Raw genomic sequence first — 20,299 nt, 5'->3', positions numbered from 1 at the left:
AAAGAAAAAAGGCACTGTCAAAGGTTTCTAGCTCACCCTCATGTATACTCATATCAAACTCTGATATCATTGGCAACATGGGAAGCCCGTTAATAATTGCGGACCTATGATGGGATGTTCACATCAGCCCTGATGGGGTTAAGGTGGCTCAGAAAGAGCCAATTAACCATATAACTGCACCTGGGGAAGAGACAGGGACTGATAAAGGCTACCTGATGATGCTGCCCAACTGGGCAGGGGAGGCTGAGCTTGTATAAAGCCATGAAGTTTGCAGCAGAAGGGGGCTACTACAGTTGAGGCTAATAACATACATCAGAGCAGGGATAGACCTAATGAAGTGTTTTAGTTTAGAGCACTATCTGGCCATTGTGGCTTAAATGGAAATATTTTTTTTAATAAATAGACCCAATGATGGACTGTGTGTGTTCTGTAGGGTGAATGAAACAATTGATGACCTTTTATAGCTATGTAAGGTCTTTGATAAAGAAAGGGAGAAACTTTCTGAGGAATTTAAACATCTTAAGGTAACAAAAATTATATTGTTATTTAGTAAAAACATTGGGGAAATGGGGCATTATTAAAAGGCACTGTTACATTACCTGAAAGACAGCGGGCAGAGAGATTATAAATGGCTAAGTAATGAGGAACTATAGTTGGTGGCAGGTATAAACTATTCAGTCAAGTCTGCTTTGCCATACAAAAGAGGAAGAAGAAGGGGGCTGCAAGGAGATGGTCTGCAGCCTTTCTTTTGAAAGGATGAAATCTAGAAGAGACCATAAGCCCTGGGGTCTGGACCCTGAAATGACGGTCAACCCAGAGGGCTTGAGCAAGGTTGGAAGTGGTCTAGAGAAATAGCTATGGTGTCTGGGATTGAACAGACTGGTTGCTAGGCATAAGGTCGCTGGGCTGAAACCTGGTGTAGTGGGTGGGCCCGTGTTCGTGAACCAGCCACTGGGAAAGTGGCATAGAATTGGCACAGAGGACTGCCTGGGACAGTGTACAGACTGCTGGTCCAGGGGGACTTTGGTACCCTGGAAGGGGAGGACTGGAGGGTGACCTGGATGGAGGGCTGAGTCACAAAGAGGGAGCACCCTGAGTCTACAGAGAGAGAGAAACCATTCTCCATGGTGTGAACAACCAAAGGACTGGGCACCAGAGAGCTAATCCCCTGACTCAGTGGTGAGTGTACCCTGTTACAGGTCATCACTGCATCTGGATCTCCCTTTCTCAGCAATCCCTTTGTCAATCCCTTTGTCCCAGACTCAATGGAGGGCTTTCTGCTGGACCAGGGTATCCATATGAGGGATGGGGCAGGCAGTACGTGAGCTGAGAGAGGAGAAAGGTTTGGGACAAAGAAATACACAAACCTTTTGTCCTGGGGCTCCATCTTCCCCTGGAAGACCAGGCAGACCTGCCAGTCCTGAAGATCCTGGTTCACCCTGAAATGGAGATAAATAAAAACATGTCCATATCTTAAATGTAACTATATACCATTATCTCTTATAATCTGGGAAACCTCTTTTTTTAAAAAAGGGCTCCTAATTTTTTGCAAGAAAAACCTTTAGGCATATGAGATCTAATCTTGCAGTCATTCTGTACACAGAACTTCTCTGAATTCCAGACATGGAAGGAAGGAAGGATCAGGAAATACTGTACTAGCTGATTATTAAGAGCATACATTATATATTAAGGATAAACTATGTAATTAATCAAGTATCAGAGGGGTAGCCATGTTAGTCTGGATCTGTAAAAGCGGCAAAGAGTCCTGTGGCACCTTGTAGATTTGTATTCACCCATGAAAGCTTATGCTCCAATACGTCTGTTAGTCTATCAGGTGCCACAGGACTCTTTGCCGCTTTTATATAATGGATGTTAGTTAGGCATACAATTGTTTTGAATATTGGTAGTCTGGGAGGGTGACCTAAGTTCCTAAATTTGTGTTTGGCTGAAAGTTTACAAGACTTATAACCTGTTTTTGAAGATATAAGAATTGAGAGGCGTAGTAGTAGTTAATAACTTGTGAATTGATGTCAGTGCTCAGGCACCACAATGATAGACAACTTTGCGAAAACCGACATAAATGAGAACAGGTTTTACAAAAATATCTAAGCACACAAATACTTTTAACAGTATCTGAAACCAGTAAATTAATGCTAGTTGTGGAACTACATACTGTAATAATGGGTATTAATGTTTTTGTTTACTACTTTAGAAGTTGGGGTAGCTTGGAATTGTTTGTTGTGGAGTATAAACCTCTGAAAAGACCAGTGCTGGTCTTTGCAGTTAGATGACTTGAAGTAGTCCACCAGGATAGCTTGCAAGAAACTTTGCTGCATCTCTAGCTGAAGGAATATCATTATATGCTAGTTAACTAAGTTGTCATCTGGGATATTAACTAATTTACATATTTAGACCTCTTCATTAAGTAAGTTAAATACATCCCCATCAACTTTAAGTCTTACCTGTTTCATTGTCCATCTTCCTGACTTCCAATAACCTCAATAAACACAATCATGCGGATGCTATTCTACCTCTTTTCTGAATTTCCATTATGGACCACAAAAAGAAAAGGAGTGCTTGTGGCACCTTAGAGACTAACCAATTTATTTGAGCATAAGCTTTCGTGAGCTACAGCTCACTTCATCGGATGCATAAAGTGGAAAATACAGTGAGGAGATTTATACACTAATACTCATTACAATTTCTCTTTTCCACCATGATTTCAAAAATTTCCATCCCACTATCAACCTCAGCCTGGACCAGTCCACACAACAGATCCACTTCCTGGACACTACAGTGCTAATAAGCGATGATCACATAAACACCACCCTATACCGGAAACCTACTGACCGCTATTCCTACCTACATGCCTCCAGCTTTCACCCAGACCACACCACACGATCCACTGTCTACAGCCAAGCTCTGCGATACAACCGCATTTGCTCCAACCCCTCAGACAGAGACAAACACCTACAAGATCTCTATCAAGCATTCTTACAACTACAATACCCACCTGCTGAAGTGAAGAAACAGATTGACAGAGCCAGAAGAGTACCCAGAAGTCAGTTACCACAGGACAGGCCCAACAAAGAAAGTAACAGAACGTCACTAGCCGTCACCTTCAGCCCCCAACTAAAACCTCTCCAACGCATTATCAAGGATCTACAACCTATCTTGAAGGATGACCCAACACTCTCACAAATCTTAGGAGACAGGCCAGTCGTTGCCTACAGATAGCCCCCCAACCTGAAGCAAATACTCACCAGCAACCACACACCACACAACAGAACCACTAACCCAGGAACCTATCCTTGCAACAAGGCCCGTTGCCAACTGTGCCCACATATCTATTCAGGGGACACCATCATAGGGCCTAATCACATCAGCCACACTATCAGAGGCTCGTTCACCTGCGCATCTACCAATGTGATATATACCATCATGTGCCGGCAATGCCCGTCTAACATGTACATTGGTCAAACTGGACAGTCTCTACGTAAAAGAATAAATGGACACAAATCAGATGTCAAGAATTATAACATTCATAAACCAGTTGGAGAACACTTCAATCTCTCTGGTCTCTCGATTTCTGATCTAAAAGTGAGTATTCTTCAACAAAAAAACTTCGAAAACAGACTCCAACGAGAGACTGCTGAATTGGAATTACTTTGCAAATTGGATACAATTAACTTAGGCTTGAATAGAGACTAGAAGTGGTTGAGTCATTATACAAAGTAAAACTATTTCCCCTTGTTTATGCCTCCCCCCCACTGTTCCTCAGACATTCTTGTTAACTTCTAGAAATGTGCTGGAAATGGCCCACTTTGATTATCACTTCAAAAGGTTTTCTCTCCTCCCACCCCACTCTCCTGCTGGTAATAGCTATCTTAAGTGATCACTCTCCTTACAATGTGTATTTTTTCATGGTCTGTGTGTATATAAATCTCCTCACTGTATTTTCCACTTTATGCATCCGATGAAGTGAGCTGTAGCTCATGAAAGCTTATGCTCAAATAAATTGGTTAGTCTCTAAGGTGCCACAAGTACCCCTTTTCTTTTTGTGAATACAGACTAACATGGCTGTTACTCTGAAACCTGTCATTATGGACCACAGTTTCCTTCCATATACTAAATACCGTTCTATAAACTGTCTTTATCATAGAATGGACAAAGAATTTTTCAATTTAAATTTAGGTAGTTTTGAGGATGGAATGAATTTTACCAGCAAACTGAGTTAATTTTGACTAGAAATACTAACTTTTATTTTAAGAGTCACTATCCTATCATTTTAACTAATAACAGTGACAGTATTTTAAGAAATACTAGCATTGACCTTAATATGGTATGATGAGCCCAATCTTCAGCTAATATAAATCAGCAAAGTTCCACTGAGTCAATTGAGCTAGGACAATTTACACCAGCTAAGGATATGAGCTGATACATTAGGATTCAGATTAAATGTGGTAATTTTGGATTCAAATAAACATTTGTAAATTAAAAAAACCACCTAGCTATATATTTTGTATTCATCTGTCCATCAATGACTGATTTTGATCTCAAATAGTTTTAGACTGACAGTCACAATTGGTTAGTCTCTAAGGTGCCACAAGTACTCCTTTTCTTTTTGCGAATACAGACTAACACGGCTGTTACTCTGAAACCAGTCACAATCTGGTTGTTGCTTCCCCTGTGTGTCACAGGGAGAGTCTTCTTAGCATATGCACAAGGTGCCTCAGCTGGCACATGACCAGGATTCATCACCAAATTTGGTCCGCTGGTTGGATCATTAGCTTCCCCAGCTTGGGCTGGGTACTGATGGGGAGTGTGACATGAACACTCATCCATGCCCCCCACAGGGGATATAAGTTGTGCCAACCCTTTTTACTGACATAACTTACTCCCCACTCTGTGCCAGCTCCGATGTATTGGCTGGTGAGCTGGGGACAGAGCCAAGGTTCTGCTCACTCCCCATCCACTTTTCTAAGAGGGAGAGTAACAGCCCATGGCTGCTGCTCTCCCCTTGCTGTTCAGGGTCTGCTAATGTGGCTAGCCTGTGCTGGGCACTAAAGCAGCTTCTATGCCCCCTTACTCTCGTGCATGGTTGTGCAGCCAGGTTTAGTGAGGCCTAAGCACCACTGAAGCCTAAGTTTTGGCTAGGCATCTGGATTGTTTCAGTCCTATGGAATTTGTCTACTAGCGTATAGTGCTAATATTTTAAAACATACAATTTTGGATGCCATTAAAAGTTAGTGTCCGCAGTTTTCAAAAATAGGAGCTTAAAGTTTAACTTGTAAGTCCATGTTTTAGTGCCTACAGGTGGGATTTTCAAAAGCGCATAAGTAATTTAGGAGAAGGAAAGAGCTCTTTATTAACACCATACCTTAGAACCAGGTTCCCCAAGTCCTCTTTCTCCTGGAGCTCCAGTTTCTCCTGGCAAGCCTTGTTCACCCTTAAACAGAAAATGTTTTTGAAGAATTTTAACACCAGAAAGATAAGACTACATTGTCTTGGCAGCTTACATTTACAGAAAGAGCATTCAGCTTAATAAAAATGCATTATTTGAGGTCCTAGCTTTTTAAAATTTTGACTGAAAGGGCTAGATTCTCCAGAGTATTGTCTACTTCATCCTCTCTTGGGAAATTTGTCACTGAAACTGATGAATGCTGTAAATGTATGAATAATGTAGCAGACATTTTGAGAGCACATGTGACTCAAATACACTTTACTCATGTCTCTTTATATCATGAGTAGAGCATATCCCTGCTATTAATCATTCCAAATGTGTGAGGAGCGCTCTGCTGTTCCCTAGTTACTTTTCTTTACCTGACAGAGATTGCTAAACCTGTTATAACCATATCAAACTCCTAATGATGTGAAAGGATTCAGAACTGGGATCCTGTGATGGGGTGATTGGGACCATGAAGGGGTTAATGTGGGTCTGAGAGCCAATTAACATACCTGGCAGTACCTGCAAGAGAGAGAAGGCCAGACTTAACTGATAATGAAGTCCAGCTGGTGGTGATTATAAAGTCAGGAAATTTGTAGCAGCAAACAGCTGTAAACACCTACCTGAAGGAAGACTGAGAGTGGTACTAAAACTGTACAGTAGTATATGAAGAAAAGGTGAGGAGCCAATTGGCTGGAAACATGTGGTTAATGTTCCAGTAAGGAAACCAAGCAAGCTATGATCCAGACCTGATGCATGCAGGCCAACTGCCCTTACAACATGTTTGAAATGGTAAAAATGATAACTGAGAGACTGGTTTCATACTTCAAGAGAAACAGACTCATAGGTAGCAAGCAGAGTGAGTTTAGGAGGGGAAGGCAGACAACTGACCGTATTGTAAGGATAGAAATGGAAGAATGAAAAGGTAAAAGAACTAAAGAATTTATAGTCACTTTTCTGGATATTGAAAAAATTTATGATATAGAGGGAGGGTTTACTTTATGAAGTGGCTACCATGGATATAAAAGGAAGAATGTATAGGTGTAGAAGGGATTTCTTAAGTAAAAGAACTATGCAGGTCAGAGTAGGGAAAGTCTATTCCAGTATATATACACTTACAAATGGCACTTCACAGAAGAGTTTCATCAGTCCTACTTTATTCAACATCTTGGTAAGTGATCTTCCAAAAGAAATAAGTGTAGGAATAGGCATCACTTTATTTGCTGACTACTGTGCCATATGGCCAAAACCAGAAACCATGAAATAGCTGCTTAAGAGTAAATGAAGCACTAATGAAGTGTGTAGAATGGGGAAACGTGGGGTTTTAAATTCTCAATTGATAAAACTAAGGGAATAATATTCACAAGAAGGAAAATTTTAAAAAGATTATAAATTGTATCTATAATGGACAGCAAATAAGTATAGTTAAAAGCTTTCAAATTTTTAGGTTTAGTATTTGATAGCAAGCTCCCTTGGAAGGATCATATTGACAACATTAGAGATAAATGTAAAGGCAGAATCAAATGACTTAGAAGTATTTCTGGAACTCCCTGTGATGCAAATAAGAAAGCAGTGGTAATGCTATTCAGAACGCTAATAAGACAAATTATTGAGCATGGGTGCCAGGTTTTCAGTTTGGCATCAAAAACAAATTTGAGAAAGCTTGACTTAGCCCAAGCTCATTGCATGCGGTGCCTTCATCGCAATGCTGCTGTACGTACTGCAGAGAGCTGAGGGTGAAGTGCCTATTACTTTAAAAATGAAGCTTTGGGATTTAACCTTTTTGGCTAAAGTCACTGGAAATGTAGAAGATGGAAACACCCAACTAATATATGATGAATGCTGGGAATTAAGCGGTTAATGTGTAGGGCAAAAACTCAAAATGTCTCATGTAAGTAGGGTTAAAGTGTGGACAAATGATCTCAGTGAAAAGAAAGACCAAAAAGAGGTTAATCTATCGCTTTGGGAAAATGCATTACAATTGAAAACCTCTTAAGATAGATATGGAATTGTATAATAAAATTAAAGGAAAAGGAGTGTTAAATGTGCAAGATATGGCATATCAATATGGTTTCTGATAAGTGGGATGCTACCGCCGTATGTATACTCAGGGCACCAAAGATGTAAGAACGGGAAGACTGGGAACAACATTCTGCGTTCCTTCACTCAAGAAAACTGTGAGGCTATCAAATTTTGTAAATGTTTTGACAGCTGAACAGGCAGGGATAATACTGGCATTAAATACTGGTACCCCTCTATACCTAAGGCATATAGAGGGGTGCCAGGTGCCATAGTCATCCTGTCTGATCCATTATCAAGACTACTGGTGATCAGAAACAACACTTCAGATAGCAGAAATTATATATTTAATGAAATATTACCATTAACAGATTTCAGAGTAACAGCCGTGTTAGTCTGTATTCGCAAAAAGAAAAGGAGTACTTGTGGCACCTTAGAGACTAACCAATTTATTTGAGCATAAGCTTTCGTGAGCTACAGCTCACTTCATCAGATGCATACTGTGGAAAGTACAGAAGATCTTTTTATACACACAAACCATGAAAAAATGGGTGTTTACCACTACAAAAGGTTTTCTCTTCCCCCACCCCACTCTCCTGCTGGTAATAGCTTATCTAAAGTGATCACTCTCTTACAATGTGTATGATAATCAAGGTGGGCCATTTCCAGCACAAATCCAGGGTTTAACAAGAATGTTAACCCCCAGATGTTTAATGCTAAAACCAGAAATTTCTGTTGTAGCTCTTACATCAGTGAATTTCCTTACCTTTGATCCAGGTAGCCCTTGTCCAGGTGGCCCTCTTGGACCAGGTGGTCCTTTTGGGCCTTCTACCCCCTAAAAAGATTTTAAAATTAATCTTTAAAATTAAAATAGTCTCCCAATATTACAGAAATGCTTTAAAAATGAAAATGCCACCTTTTCTCCTTGAATCCCAATGCCAGATAACCCAATAGGCCCAGGTAGACCAGGTGGGCCAATTTCACCCTGTTGAACAAAGTACAATTGCTTAACTTTGTAAAGATATGGAAACAATTTGGGTCGGATCCTCAGCTGGTGTATACTGGCATAGCTCCTCTGAAGTCAATGGAGTTACTTCAATATACACCAGCTGAGTCTCTGACCCTACCCCTTATTAACATTTCTTCTTTTTCCACTTGTGTTTTATAGTGTGGCAGACTCACTTGCTGAGTCTATGACCACCAAGCCCTGGAATCTCCATCATTGGAGATTTTTAAGAGCAGGTTAGACAAACACCTGTCAGGGATGGTCTAGATGGTGCTTGTTCCTGCCATGAGTGTAGGGGACTGGACTTAATGACCTCTCGAGGCCCCTTCCACTCCTATTATTCTAGGATTCTAAAGAATCCATTTATACATCTTAGCACATGCTGGTCAGCTGCTGTAAACGACTGTTAGTCTCTCTCTCTTCCCCCCCCCCCCATTCCAGATCTTAACTTTCCCAGAGAATCAATCACTTTTTGTTCCGTCTCACATTTTACTATGAAGACATTTTAGAATTGGTTGGGGCAGTTTATTGGCTATAAATCTCACCACAAAATAAGTATTGTGAGGCTCCTATTGTAGATACCAAATTCTTTATTTTGCTTCATTACATCTTTTGTAGCTTATATCAACCCCCACTGCATTCAGATTCCTTTGTAATTTTGTTAACTGCCTGACATATTTACTGCTCACCTTTTCACCTTTTATGCCAATGCCTGGCTGGCCACGAGGTCCTTTTGGACCATCAAAACCACGCTCTCCCTACATGAAGAAAATTACATGATGTTAACTTCAGCAATCCATGGTTATTTACTCTCCTCAAATCAAAGAGACTAGTGGTAGCATAATGATGGAAATCAAAACAAGAAGAAGAAGGCAGTGCCTGAATTTCTTTGTTTCTTGGTGTACCAAAGAGGTCTTCTTTTCAGACGAGAACGCTCGTCAGTTTGAGATTGATCACGAAAGAGAAATTAACAAGCTTCTCTTTACCCTTCTTTCCATTTCAAGCACATTCGGCTTAATTCTGCTTCCATTCAAATCAATGGTTTAAATGTCAGCAGGGCTGAGCCTCATAACCTGCTCAGGGCTGAATTCTGCTCATTTACTCATGTGAGTAGTCTTGGAGAAATAAGGTAAGCAGGATTTGACCCTAGTTGTTTTGCCTGAATAAGGATTTCAGCACTGAGTCCACATTGTGTCATTGTAATAATAATAATAATTTGAGAGTAGCAAATGGCTTTCTCAGTATGGCAGCCACGCATTACTGATGATAATGGGAGGTGATAAGTCTACAGTGTTTCCCAAACTTGGGACAGTGTTTCCCAAACTTGGGACGCTGTTTGTTCAGGGAAAGCCTCTGGGGGGCTGGGCCGGTTTGTTTACCTGCTGCGTCCGCAAGTTCAGCTGATCACAGCTCCCACTGGCCACGGTTCACTGTGCCCGGCCAATGGGGGCTGTGGGAAGTGGCGGCCAGTACATCCCTTGGCCCACACCACTTCCCGCAGCCCCCATTCGCCGGGCACAGTGAACCGTGGCCAGTGGGAGCTGTGATCGGCTGAACTTGTGGATGGGACAGGTAAACAAACTGGCCGGGCCCGCCAGGGGCTTTCCCTGCACAAGTGGCGTCCCAAGTTTGGGAAACACTGTGATAAGAAATAGACAAGTGAAAAAGGGTTTGTCATGCACACAAAGAATTTTTTTAAAGAAAATTTAACTACAAAAGGAGGTCTTAAGGAAAATGCAAGTTAATAAGGAGAAAAAGATTGAATTTCCTTGTATTTCTATTACTAAAGCATGTAGGAGAAGCGCTCAGCTGGTGCAAATTATCATAGTTCTACAAAGTGAAGTCAATAGAATTAAAGACCTTCCCCCACTAATAACATTTCTCATTTTAGTTTTCCTTACTTTTTTGAAATTTCCTACTTAAAATAACATTCTTTACTCCTACTACTGTTGGACATCTGCTATGTTTTCCTCTGACCAAAGTCTGATCTTTAACAAACAAGCTTTCTTAGAAGAAGCAACTGTATAGTTTTTTAGATTTACAAATCAACTTCTAAAATACATGATTTAATGTCAGAGACCTGACATACTTGGCAACAGGATTGGAGATTATACAATAATATAGAATCTGTTGATATATGTTTGGCTTCATTTCAAATTGGCAGTAAAATATAGTGCATTTTTGTAGGCACAGGAGTGCTAATAACCCTGCTGTCCTGGCCAGATTCCAGTCTGGTTAAAATATATTCATTCTGCTTATCTAAATTCTCTCTGTAGCTTCAGTTAGATGCATTCTTCACTTCCTTAACCTGTTGCGTAGTGTTGCTTGGCACTGTTAAATAGTGGCTGTATTTCAGTAGTGGTGGAGTGATTTCTGTCTGTTTTTTTTAAAACATTTTCATCTTTGCTATGTAAATGTAAGCGATCAACATTAACAACATCAGAGAACGTATACAATTCTTCCTGAAATATATATCATAAATTGCGATGAATTAAGTAAAAATGATTATTCTGATAGCAACAGCCAAAATCAAACCCAGCTATTGCAGTATTGGTCTAAACAAAATGCAAGAGAGTTTGAGCTGAGGGAAAGCCAACATTAGCATTTGGGGCCATACTTGCAAAATGATTTTTCACCACATCTAACAACCATGATCACCCTCAACTATGCCCAGGATCACCGTAGGGATTTTGAGGGGAGTTAGTTCTTTGGGATATACCTCAACCTTACCTAATTTAATTTCACATTTAAAAAAAAATTCTTTAGGCCTTCTGCCTGCACTCCAGAGGAGTCCAGCTGCTTATGCTCAGGGCTATGCCTGGCTGTCAACATTTTAAAAAAGTTCTGCAAGGAACAATTGTTCAAGCACATTGGGAGTTTGGGTGTCATGAAGTCCCCAATCACTGGAAGGTTTTATGTGAATTCTGGTGACTTTTAGCATTTGTAGAGAATTTACTCATAACTATATAATTACAGTTTACCCGGGAGGTATTTAAGATTTAATCTCCATTTATAAAATGGGGATAATAAAGCAGAAAGTACATAGAAGGCCACAGAGAGAGTCAGTTTCAGGGCAGGGACTAGAAGTGGGAGACCCTTGTGAGTCCCATGCCTAGACCACTTTATCTCTCACGCTATTTAGTTGTCTGTTGTTGTAGCCAAAGATCAAACTGGCTTGTCAGCCTAGGAGTTGGCTCAGCTTCGGGCCAATATCTGGAAGAGAGCTAGCAATGTTTCTAGTGCTGTCCCCTCATCAATGAACTACCATATCTGAATGCCAACGACAGTAGTAGCATTGCCTTCAGCTGATTTGGGGTTCTCCACAAACTCAGGGACCTATGGCCAAGATTTTCATTAACCCTAAGTGCCAGCACTGGATGAAGGTAAAGGGTACTGAGTATAAAGATTTAGGAAAAATCAATGACAAGTTTTCACTCTAGGGATCACTTTAGATTAGTTTGTTTTCAAGACTCTCTTCCAAGGTAAGGTGCTAGAGGCTATTTTAAAATTAAAGCTCCAATTATTTCCCCTTTTAAGGTCCCCTAAAGCAGAAGGGAGAGGCCACAGGCTATGGAGGCCTCAAAGGCCAGCTCTGATTAGAGGTAACATTCTGAGCCACTGGCTTCAATGAATTTGTACTAGTTTAATTGAGCGGCCTATTTGCCCCAGAGGGTTAGTTTGCAGGCTAATTTGACTAGCTAAATTTGTTGCCACAGGTCTAGTCCTGTATGCATTGAAGTAAATGGAAAGTGGGTCACTGGTTTAAATGGGATCAGGATTGGGCCTTATATACTATCTGTTACGGTACCTTTGGTCCTGGAAGCCCTTCACCTGGTGAACCTCTTTCTCCTTGAATCCCTAGAGGTCCTTGAGGCCCCTGTTAAAATAATTTTAAAACAGCCTAGAAAATATATCAACTATTCAAACTGATAACAGAGCAATAAGTCTTACTGTTGGTCTTTAAACACCTCTTTGCATTGGTACATAGTTATAACCTGTTAAAAATAATATGGTAACATGATAGTCACAATAAATCAACAAAGAAAGCATTCTAGCCTGCAGCTATAACATGTTATACAGGATTATCTTAGTGGCTTACTTATGAGTCATTGAAAATTCCTTCTCTTTACTCATCTTCTTAATTCTTCCCTCCTCATCCTTTGGTTCATTTTGGAAATTATTATTAATGCTTATTAACATTTGAGCATAATATACTATGCAGAGAGAACCAGATTAAAGGCCACACAAAATAATGTGGAAGAAGGTTTATGTGAAGAGAGCTACAACTCTGTGGTATGAACAAAACAACAGCATACTTGCTGGTGGGAACGTAGCCTAACAAACATGAGTGGGCAAAGATTTGTGCTAAAGGCAGGTCCAGAATCTTCATATATTAGGCCTGTTATACAGTGGCTCCCTGTGTCTGCCTGCCTCTCAACTTTATCCTGGCAGGCACAGAATGACAGACTTCAGTACAGTAGAATCCATAGAAGCTAACTGTGGTTGGAGAGGGTCCTGTGTACAGCTTCAGAACTATCCTTATTTTTTAGGTGGAGAAAATCCTACTGTCTTCAATAATAAAAAGGAAACTCCCTTTCAAACAGTTGTGCTTTTCAGTTTTGTAATTTTTTTTCTGGTTTCCAAAAAAATTAACCAGAAATATGATTTGCCAGAAGAGTTTACAGTTTATAGAGAGCTGGACACAGTTTATTGTTAAATAATGATTGTAAAGCAAGTAGGACCTGCAAAAGAAAGGAGGGACCCTCAAAAGATTGAGGGCATTGATTCTGCTGTCCCTCCAGTGTGGCGTTCCCAGTGAGAACTTTGAGCGTGGAGCAACTGCAGAATCTGGCCCTGAGACAAATGTTGAGCACAGAGTTCTATTATTGCTTAGCCATGAGTCGCATGTATAGGTCAATGCATTGTTGCCATAATCTGCTTCCAAGTCCTCTTCTCTGTACCAGGGGATATTCTGAGTGACATCAGTCCTATACGTAATACACTGTAAGTTTCCTGGTGCACCGGTGCAGCTATGATGGTTGGCATATGGGGGTACAGACAAGTCTTTGTCCATTCACCACCTCTTCTCATCCACATGCTCAGGATAGGGGATGTAGGACCTCCACAGAGGCTGCTCTTTCCTGTGTAGCTACCTGCAGTATGGGTAACTAGCACAGGTGATGAAGGGGGCATTTTCCTAACTTCACTGATTGTCACTAGTGGTATGATTTAGTAAAGCTGTTTACCCTGTGGATTCAGAACCCTTCAGCAAGAAGCACTCATTCTTCTACATGAATTCTTTTCAAGCTGGGCTGAGGTCACTCTATTTCTCATCAACTTCAGCTTTCTCATTTTAAAGAGAAAATGTTGTATGAAATGATTCTTACAAATTTCTGCCTGTTCATGGGGGAAAAGCTACCTCTGAATAATCCTGGACTATATTCTCTCATGGTCACAGTGGTACAACCTCATTGAATTGAAGAGAATTTAGCCCAGAGTACATAGAACAGCTTAATAAACCACACTGATTTGGAAAAGGGACTGCACTTGACTCTGATGATTGGTTCTACTCTGAAAAGTGACTCTGCAAAAATGGTAAAGTGGGCCCCGGGTTTGCCTCAAGTGTGCTCAATTTACAAGTACAAAGATATGTGGAGGGAAGGGCAGGCTTCCTCATTGACAAACCTACAAACCCAGTCATGTGCAGGTTTTTAATTCATCAGTCATTGGTTTTGCTGATCAAATTATGATTTTTAGGGAAACCCATGCAACCGGAATGCCTTTATGGGGATTGCACAGATGCACTTGTTTGGAATGTACCAAAAGAACTGGGTTAATAATCCACAGAAAGGAATAGAACCCAGATCTCTCTCTTAGCTGTGCAGGCTCTGCAATGTTAAGAGGAGTGAGAAGCAGTAAAACCTTAAGTCAGCAGATATGGCTTTGAGTACATGCAGGAGCAGATTTATTTATTTATTTTTTCCCAAGTAAGAAGATGCCATTTTTCATAGTTACTTTGTGGAGTAGAAGCACAGTTTAACATAGGGAATTCAAGATAGGTTCTTCAAACAACCAAGGGTGATGAAAGTCATAACAATTTCATGTGTATAAGAGAGAACTAGTCTAAAGATGAAAAGAGTTGGCATAATTTAGCATGCAAGTACTTGTTAACATTTGGCCCTTCAGAAGGTTTCCCTCTCTCAGCTCTCAAACACAGAACATACCGGTAGTCCTGGCTCACCAGCTCCAGGTGGGCCAACAGGGCCTGGTCTTCCCATCAAGCCAATGTCACCCTTCCAACAAAAGACATATTTAAAAATACATTTTTTTATGTATTGGTATTTGCATTTGCACAATATATAAACACATTTTAATCAGGCATCCTTTGTTTGGGTGTTTAATCTACCTGAATATAATAAGTGAGGCAAATCCTAATTTTCTCACCTTGCTGGCATCACATAAGACCCAGTAGATAGTGGAACTGGTGCAATTTCATGGTAGGGGGGAATGGATGGGAAAGCTGCAACAGAGATCATGGAGCAGCTTCGCTGCCACATCACTGGATATAGAATCCAATACATCAATAGGTTGCTTTTTACCATGGCTCATAACTATGGATATGATTTTGTCATGGTAAAATTGGGCAAAATTCATGGAACAGACATGGTAAAAATGTACAAAATCAGGATATGATCACAGCGGGGCTGAAGCCGACACGCGAGCACCGCTGCAGGGGATTGGAGCTGAAGAATTTGTGGACATCTGTTAAAGTCATGGAATCTGTGACCTCCATGATCAAATCGTATCCTTACTTATAACCATCTATCAGACCTTATTCTGACATGTTTATAACCACCTCTAACATATGTAACTGACAGCCAGACACCCTCTTAAGGTTTCTGGATCCCAGCAGTCCTCACTCTTGGGCAGAGACCCGTGTCTCTCTTCTTCCTAACTGACATTTTAAGGCTGCACAGCTCCCTGCCTTACACTGAAATATCCCCAGCTGCTTAAGGCCACTGCCTGTGCTTTGCTTACTCTCTGAGGGCTAAGACCAATGCATTGCCAGCAGTTACAAGTTACCACCCATTGCTTTCTAAGCAAGCACCTTTATTCTTAAGGTAGAAAACATTACAGAGACAACATTTAAAAAAACAATAAAAGTTCCTATGTGCATTCTAAAAGCTTGCCAGAGGTCACCCATCAACCTTATGGAGCCCTGGCTGGTCAAAGTCTTTCCAACTCTTCTGCAAAGGTTGGGGCTCTTGGACAAAAGGCCCTGTCTGTTGTCTGGATCAGAACGAAGGCCCTATGTCAGTTCAAGCTCATCTTTTTATATCAAACATCCTTTGTCTTTTAGTCTCTGCAAAACCCAGTCTGAATCAGAATATGCAAACCACTCTACAAGGTGGTACCTCTTTAGAGTTGTGATTAAGGTGAAACACAGACTAAACCTCTCACTGATTTTTAGTACCTGGAAGAGCTGCTCCCCCATGGAGCAGAACACAATCATACATAAACCATTCATAGACTTAGTACAATACGGTCCCCAAAGATAGTGCATATGATTGCAATATCTGCCACAGCATTGCTTTGCTCTTATTTTAGAAAAAATATTTTTCCTTATATAAACTCTGTTTTCAAACATGTTTTTGAAATTGAATTTGGACCATGATTCAGACCTACACATATGCATAAGACACAGCATGCACTATGAGTTTTTTGGTAAGTCTGTGTTTGATATTAACATTTTTAAATTATGATTTTTGATGACAGATCATTGACAAAATTAATGAATGGAGAGCCCTTCTGAACCTTAACTCAGCAGAAGTTCAACAGCTGAGACACTACAATGTTTACTCTAGAAAGAGATGATGATGATAGCAATCCCAGTACAGTATAAGTCAGATATAGCCCTTATTCAGAAGGCTAACATTTTGTTTACAGTAAGCTTGTATTCTTTGTGCCAACTATCTGAACCACCAAGTGTGTTCATAATTATTCTTTTGTTTGTGACAATAGGTATGTGTCTATACTCAATTAGCCATGTACTCCCTGGTTTTAATTATACCAATACTATAAAGTGGTGGTTTGTTGTGTGGTTTTTGTTTTTTTTTTTTAAATCTATGAACACTTTGAATAACTTTACAGGTATCCCAATCTTAGCATTTATTGTACTTTATCCGATAATATATGAAAGATTTATATATTCAGCTGCTGTTGCTTTTGTTCTTTTACAAAGTCATGCACAGTATACTGTATGACTAGCATTTTTACCTTTGGGCCAGGCAATCCTATTCCAGTTTCTCCAGTCAATCCAGGCGGCCCAGGGAGGCCTCTTTCACCCTTTTTAAAAAATAAAAAGGAAAGAATTATGGATGCTCTCATAAAAAACCAACCTTCTGCAGAAACTTCCTCGTGGCTGGACTTTACTAAAACTAGACAAGCCATTTACAATACACACTTTGCTTCTCTACAAAAGAAAAAGGACACTAAACTTTCTAAACTACTACATGCCACAAGGGGCCACAGCAATGGTTCCCTCAACCCACCCAGCAATATTAACCTATCCAACTATACTCTTAGGACAGCTGCTTCTGCTGGGCTATCTCGGGGCCTCTCCTTCTGCCCCTCCACCCCCAAGAACATGATATAATTCTGTGGTGACCTAGAATCCTATTTTCGACGTCTCTGACTCAAGGAATATTTCCAGCACACCTCTGAACAACATACTAATCCACAGAGACCTCCCTACCAACACTACAAAAAGAAGGATTCTAGGTGGACTCCTCCTGAAGGTCGAAACAGCAGACTGGACTTCTACATAGAGTGCTTCCGCCGACGTGCACGGGCTGAAATTGTGGAAAAGCATCATCACTTGCCCCACAACCTCAACCGTGCAGAACACAATGCCATCCACAGCCTCAGATGGCCACTACGGATGTAGAAGCCCTCTACACCAACATTCCACACAAAGATGGACTACAAGCCATCAAGAACACTATCCCCAATAATGTCACAGCTAACCTGGTGGCTGAACTTTGTGACTTTGTCCTTACCCATAACTATTTTACATTTGGGAACAATGTATACCTTCAAATCAGCAGCACTGCTATGCGTACCTGCATGGCCCCACAGTATGCCAACATTTTTATGGCTGACTTAGAACAACGCTTCCTCAGCTCTCTTCCCCTAACGCCCCTACTCTACTTGCACTATATTGATGACATCTTCATCATCTGGACCCATGGAAAAGAAGCCCTTGAGGAATTCCACCATGATTTCAACAATTTCCATCCCACCATCAACCTCAGCCTGGTCCAGTCCACACAAGAGATCCACTTCCTGGACACTACAGTGCTAATAAACGATGGTCACATAAACATCACCCTATACCGGAAACCCGCTGACCGCTATTCCTATCTACATGCCTCCAGCTTTCACCCAGACCACACCACACGATCCATTGTCTACAGCCAAGCTCTGCGATACAACCGCATTTGCTCCAACCCCTCAGACAGAGACAAACACCTACAAGATCTCTATCAAGCATTCTTACAACTACAATACCCACCTGCAGAAGTGAAGAAACAGATTGATAGAGCCAGAAGAGTTCCCAGAAGTCACCTACTACAGAACAGGCCTAACAAAGAAAATAACAGAACGCCACTAGCAGTCACCTTCAGCCCCCAACTAAAACCTCTCCAACGCATTATCAAGGATCTACAACCTATCCTGAAGGATGACCCAATACTCTCATAAATCTTGGGAGACAGGCCAGTCCTTGCCTACAGATAGCCCCCCAACCTGAAGCGAATACTCACCAGCAACCACATACCACACAACAGAACCACTAACCCAGGAACCTACCCTTGCAACAAAGCCCATTGCCAACTGTGCCCACATCTATTCAGAAGACAGCATCACAGGGCCTAATAACATCAGCCACACTATCAGAGGCTCGTTCACCTGCGCATCTACCAATGTGATATGCCATCATGTGCCAGCAATACCCCTCTGCCATGTACATTGGTCAAACTGGACAGTCTCTACGTAAAAGAATAAATGGACACAAATCAGATGTCAAGAATTATAACATTCATAAACCAGTCGGAGAACACTTCAATCTCTCTGGTCACGCGATTACAGACATGAAAGTTGCGATATTACAACAGAAAAACTTCAAATCCAGATGCCAGCGAGAGACTGCTGAATTGGAATTCATTTGCAAATTGGATACAATTAACTTAGGTTACCTTGCATAATGACTTAGCCACTCCCAGTTTCTATTCAAGCCTATTTTCCCCTTGTTTTTTCCTACCCCGCCCCCCCCAACGTTCTTGTTAAACCCTGGATTTGTGCTGGAAATGGCCCACCTTGATTATCATACACATTGTAAGGAGAGTGATCACTTTACATAAGCTATTACCAGCAGGAGAGTGGGGTGGGGGGGAGAGGAAAACCTTTTGTAGTGATAATCACCCATTTTTTTCATGGTTTGTGTGTATAAAAACGTCTTCTGTACTTTCCACAGTTTGCATCCAATGAAGTGAGCTGTAGCTCACGAAAGCTTATGCTCAGATAAATTGGTTAGTCTCTAAGGTGCCACAAGTACCCCTTTTCTTTTTGCGAATACAGACTAACACGGCTGCTACTCTGAAACCTGTCATTTTACAGACTAATCTCCTTTTAGTCCTGGTCCAGCAATCACTCACACCTTCTGTAGTTACTGCCTTTTGTTCCAGTTTCTTTCAGGTATCCTTGGGGGGTGGAGAAGCTAACATATTTATTTGAGCATAAGCTTTCGTGAGCTACAGCTCACTTCATCGGATGCATCCGATGAAGTGAGCTGTAGCTCACGAAAGCTTATGCTCAAATAAATATGTTAGTCTCTAAGGTGCCACAAATACTCCTAGTCTGTAAAAGGAAGCTTACTGGAACTGGTGAGGTTTTGTCTGTATTCAGTTTTATTAGACATGTGGGTTTTATTTTATTTTGCTTGGTAGTTCACTTTGTTCTGTCTCTTACTACCTGGAACCGCTTAAATCCTACTTTCTGTATTTAATAAAATCACTTTTTACTTATTAATTAACCCAGAGTATGTATTAACGGGGGGGGGGGGAAGAAACACCTGTGCATATCTGTCTATCAGTGTTATAGAGGGCAAACAATGTATGAGTTTATGAGAGTAAAACGGATTTATTTAGGGTTTGGACCCCACTGGGAGTTGGGCATCTGAGTGTCCAGAGGCAGGAACGCTTCTTAACTGGCTTTCAGTTAAGCCTGCGGCTTTGGGACACATGTTTCAGACCCTGGGTCTGTGTTGGCTCAGCAAGACAGGGTGCTGGAGTCCTAAGCTGGCAGGGAAAGCGGGGGCAGAAGTAGTCTTGGCACATCAGGTGGCAGCTCCCAGGGGGTTTCTGTGATCCAACCCGTCACACCAGACTTATGCAATTTGTCTAAAAAGAACAAATTTTGAATATGAATCACAATGTTTTTTTTGTTTCTCCTGTTAGGAATTGAATATTTCAAACCCACTGGTATTACATTGTTGGTGACTGAATCCACTGCCTTCTCCCTAGACCCTTTTAAGTCATTCTGTGTAAAAATGCAAGCCCTGTCAGCTAGATTCAGGCTCGTGGGTCAAAATGGGATTGCAAAAGGCATTAGAAAAAAACAAAATGGTAGTGAAATAGATTAGATTACCTGGGTCTTGAGCTGGTCATTCTTTCTCACAGGAGTCGATCCACTGAAGTCAAGGGGATTTTACATGATTCAGGCTTACTCATGTAGGTAAGGGTATGCAGGTTTAGCACTAAGAGCTCTTT

General features: G+C 41.0%; 1 protein-coding gene across 1 annotated transcript in view; it reads right to left on the bottom strand.

Moving 5' to 3' along the window:
- The window catches only part of LOC144272386 (uncharacterized), a 60,012-nt gene that overhangs the window by 23,337 nt on the left and 16,376 nt on the right, over positions 1-20,299 (bottom strand). The window contains exons 11-18 of the mRNA XM_077830391.1: positions 16,749-16,817; positions 14,696-14,764; positions 12,280-12,348; positions 9,161-9,229; positions 8,382-8,450; positions 8,232-8,300; positions 5,381-5,449; positions 1,368-1,439 (exon numbers count right to left, since the gene is read on the bottom strand). Of these exons, the coding sequence (XP_077686517.1) occupies positions 1,368-1,439; positions 5,381-5,449; positions 8,232-8,300; positions 8,382-8,450; positions 9,161-9,229; positions 12,280-12,348; positions 14,696-14,764; positions 16,749-16,817 (555 nt within the window). The remainder of the gene's footprint in view (positions 1-1,367; positions 1,440-5,380; positions 5,450-8,231; positions 8,301-8,381; positions 8,451-9,160; positions 9,230-12,279; positions 12,349-14,695; positions 14,765-16,748; positions 16,818-20,299) is intronic.

This window comes from Eretmochelys imbricata, chromosome 11, assembly GCF_965152235.1.
Source record: "Eretmochelys imbricata isolate rEreImb1 chromosome 11, rEreImb1.hap1, whole genome shotgun sequence".
Lineage (NCBI taxonomy): Eukaryota > Metazoa > Chordata > Testudines > Cheloniidae > Eretmochelys > Eretmochelys imbricata.
This window is presented reverse-complemented; position numbering and strand designations above follow the sequence as displayed.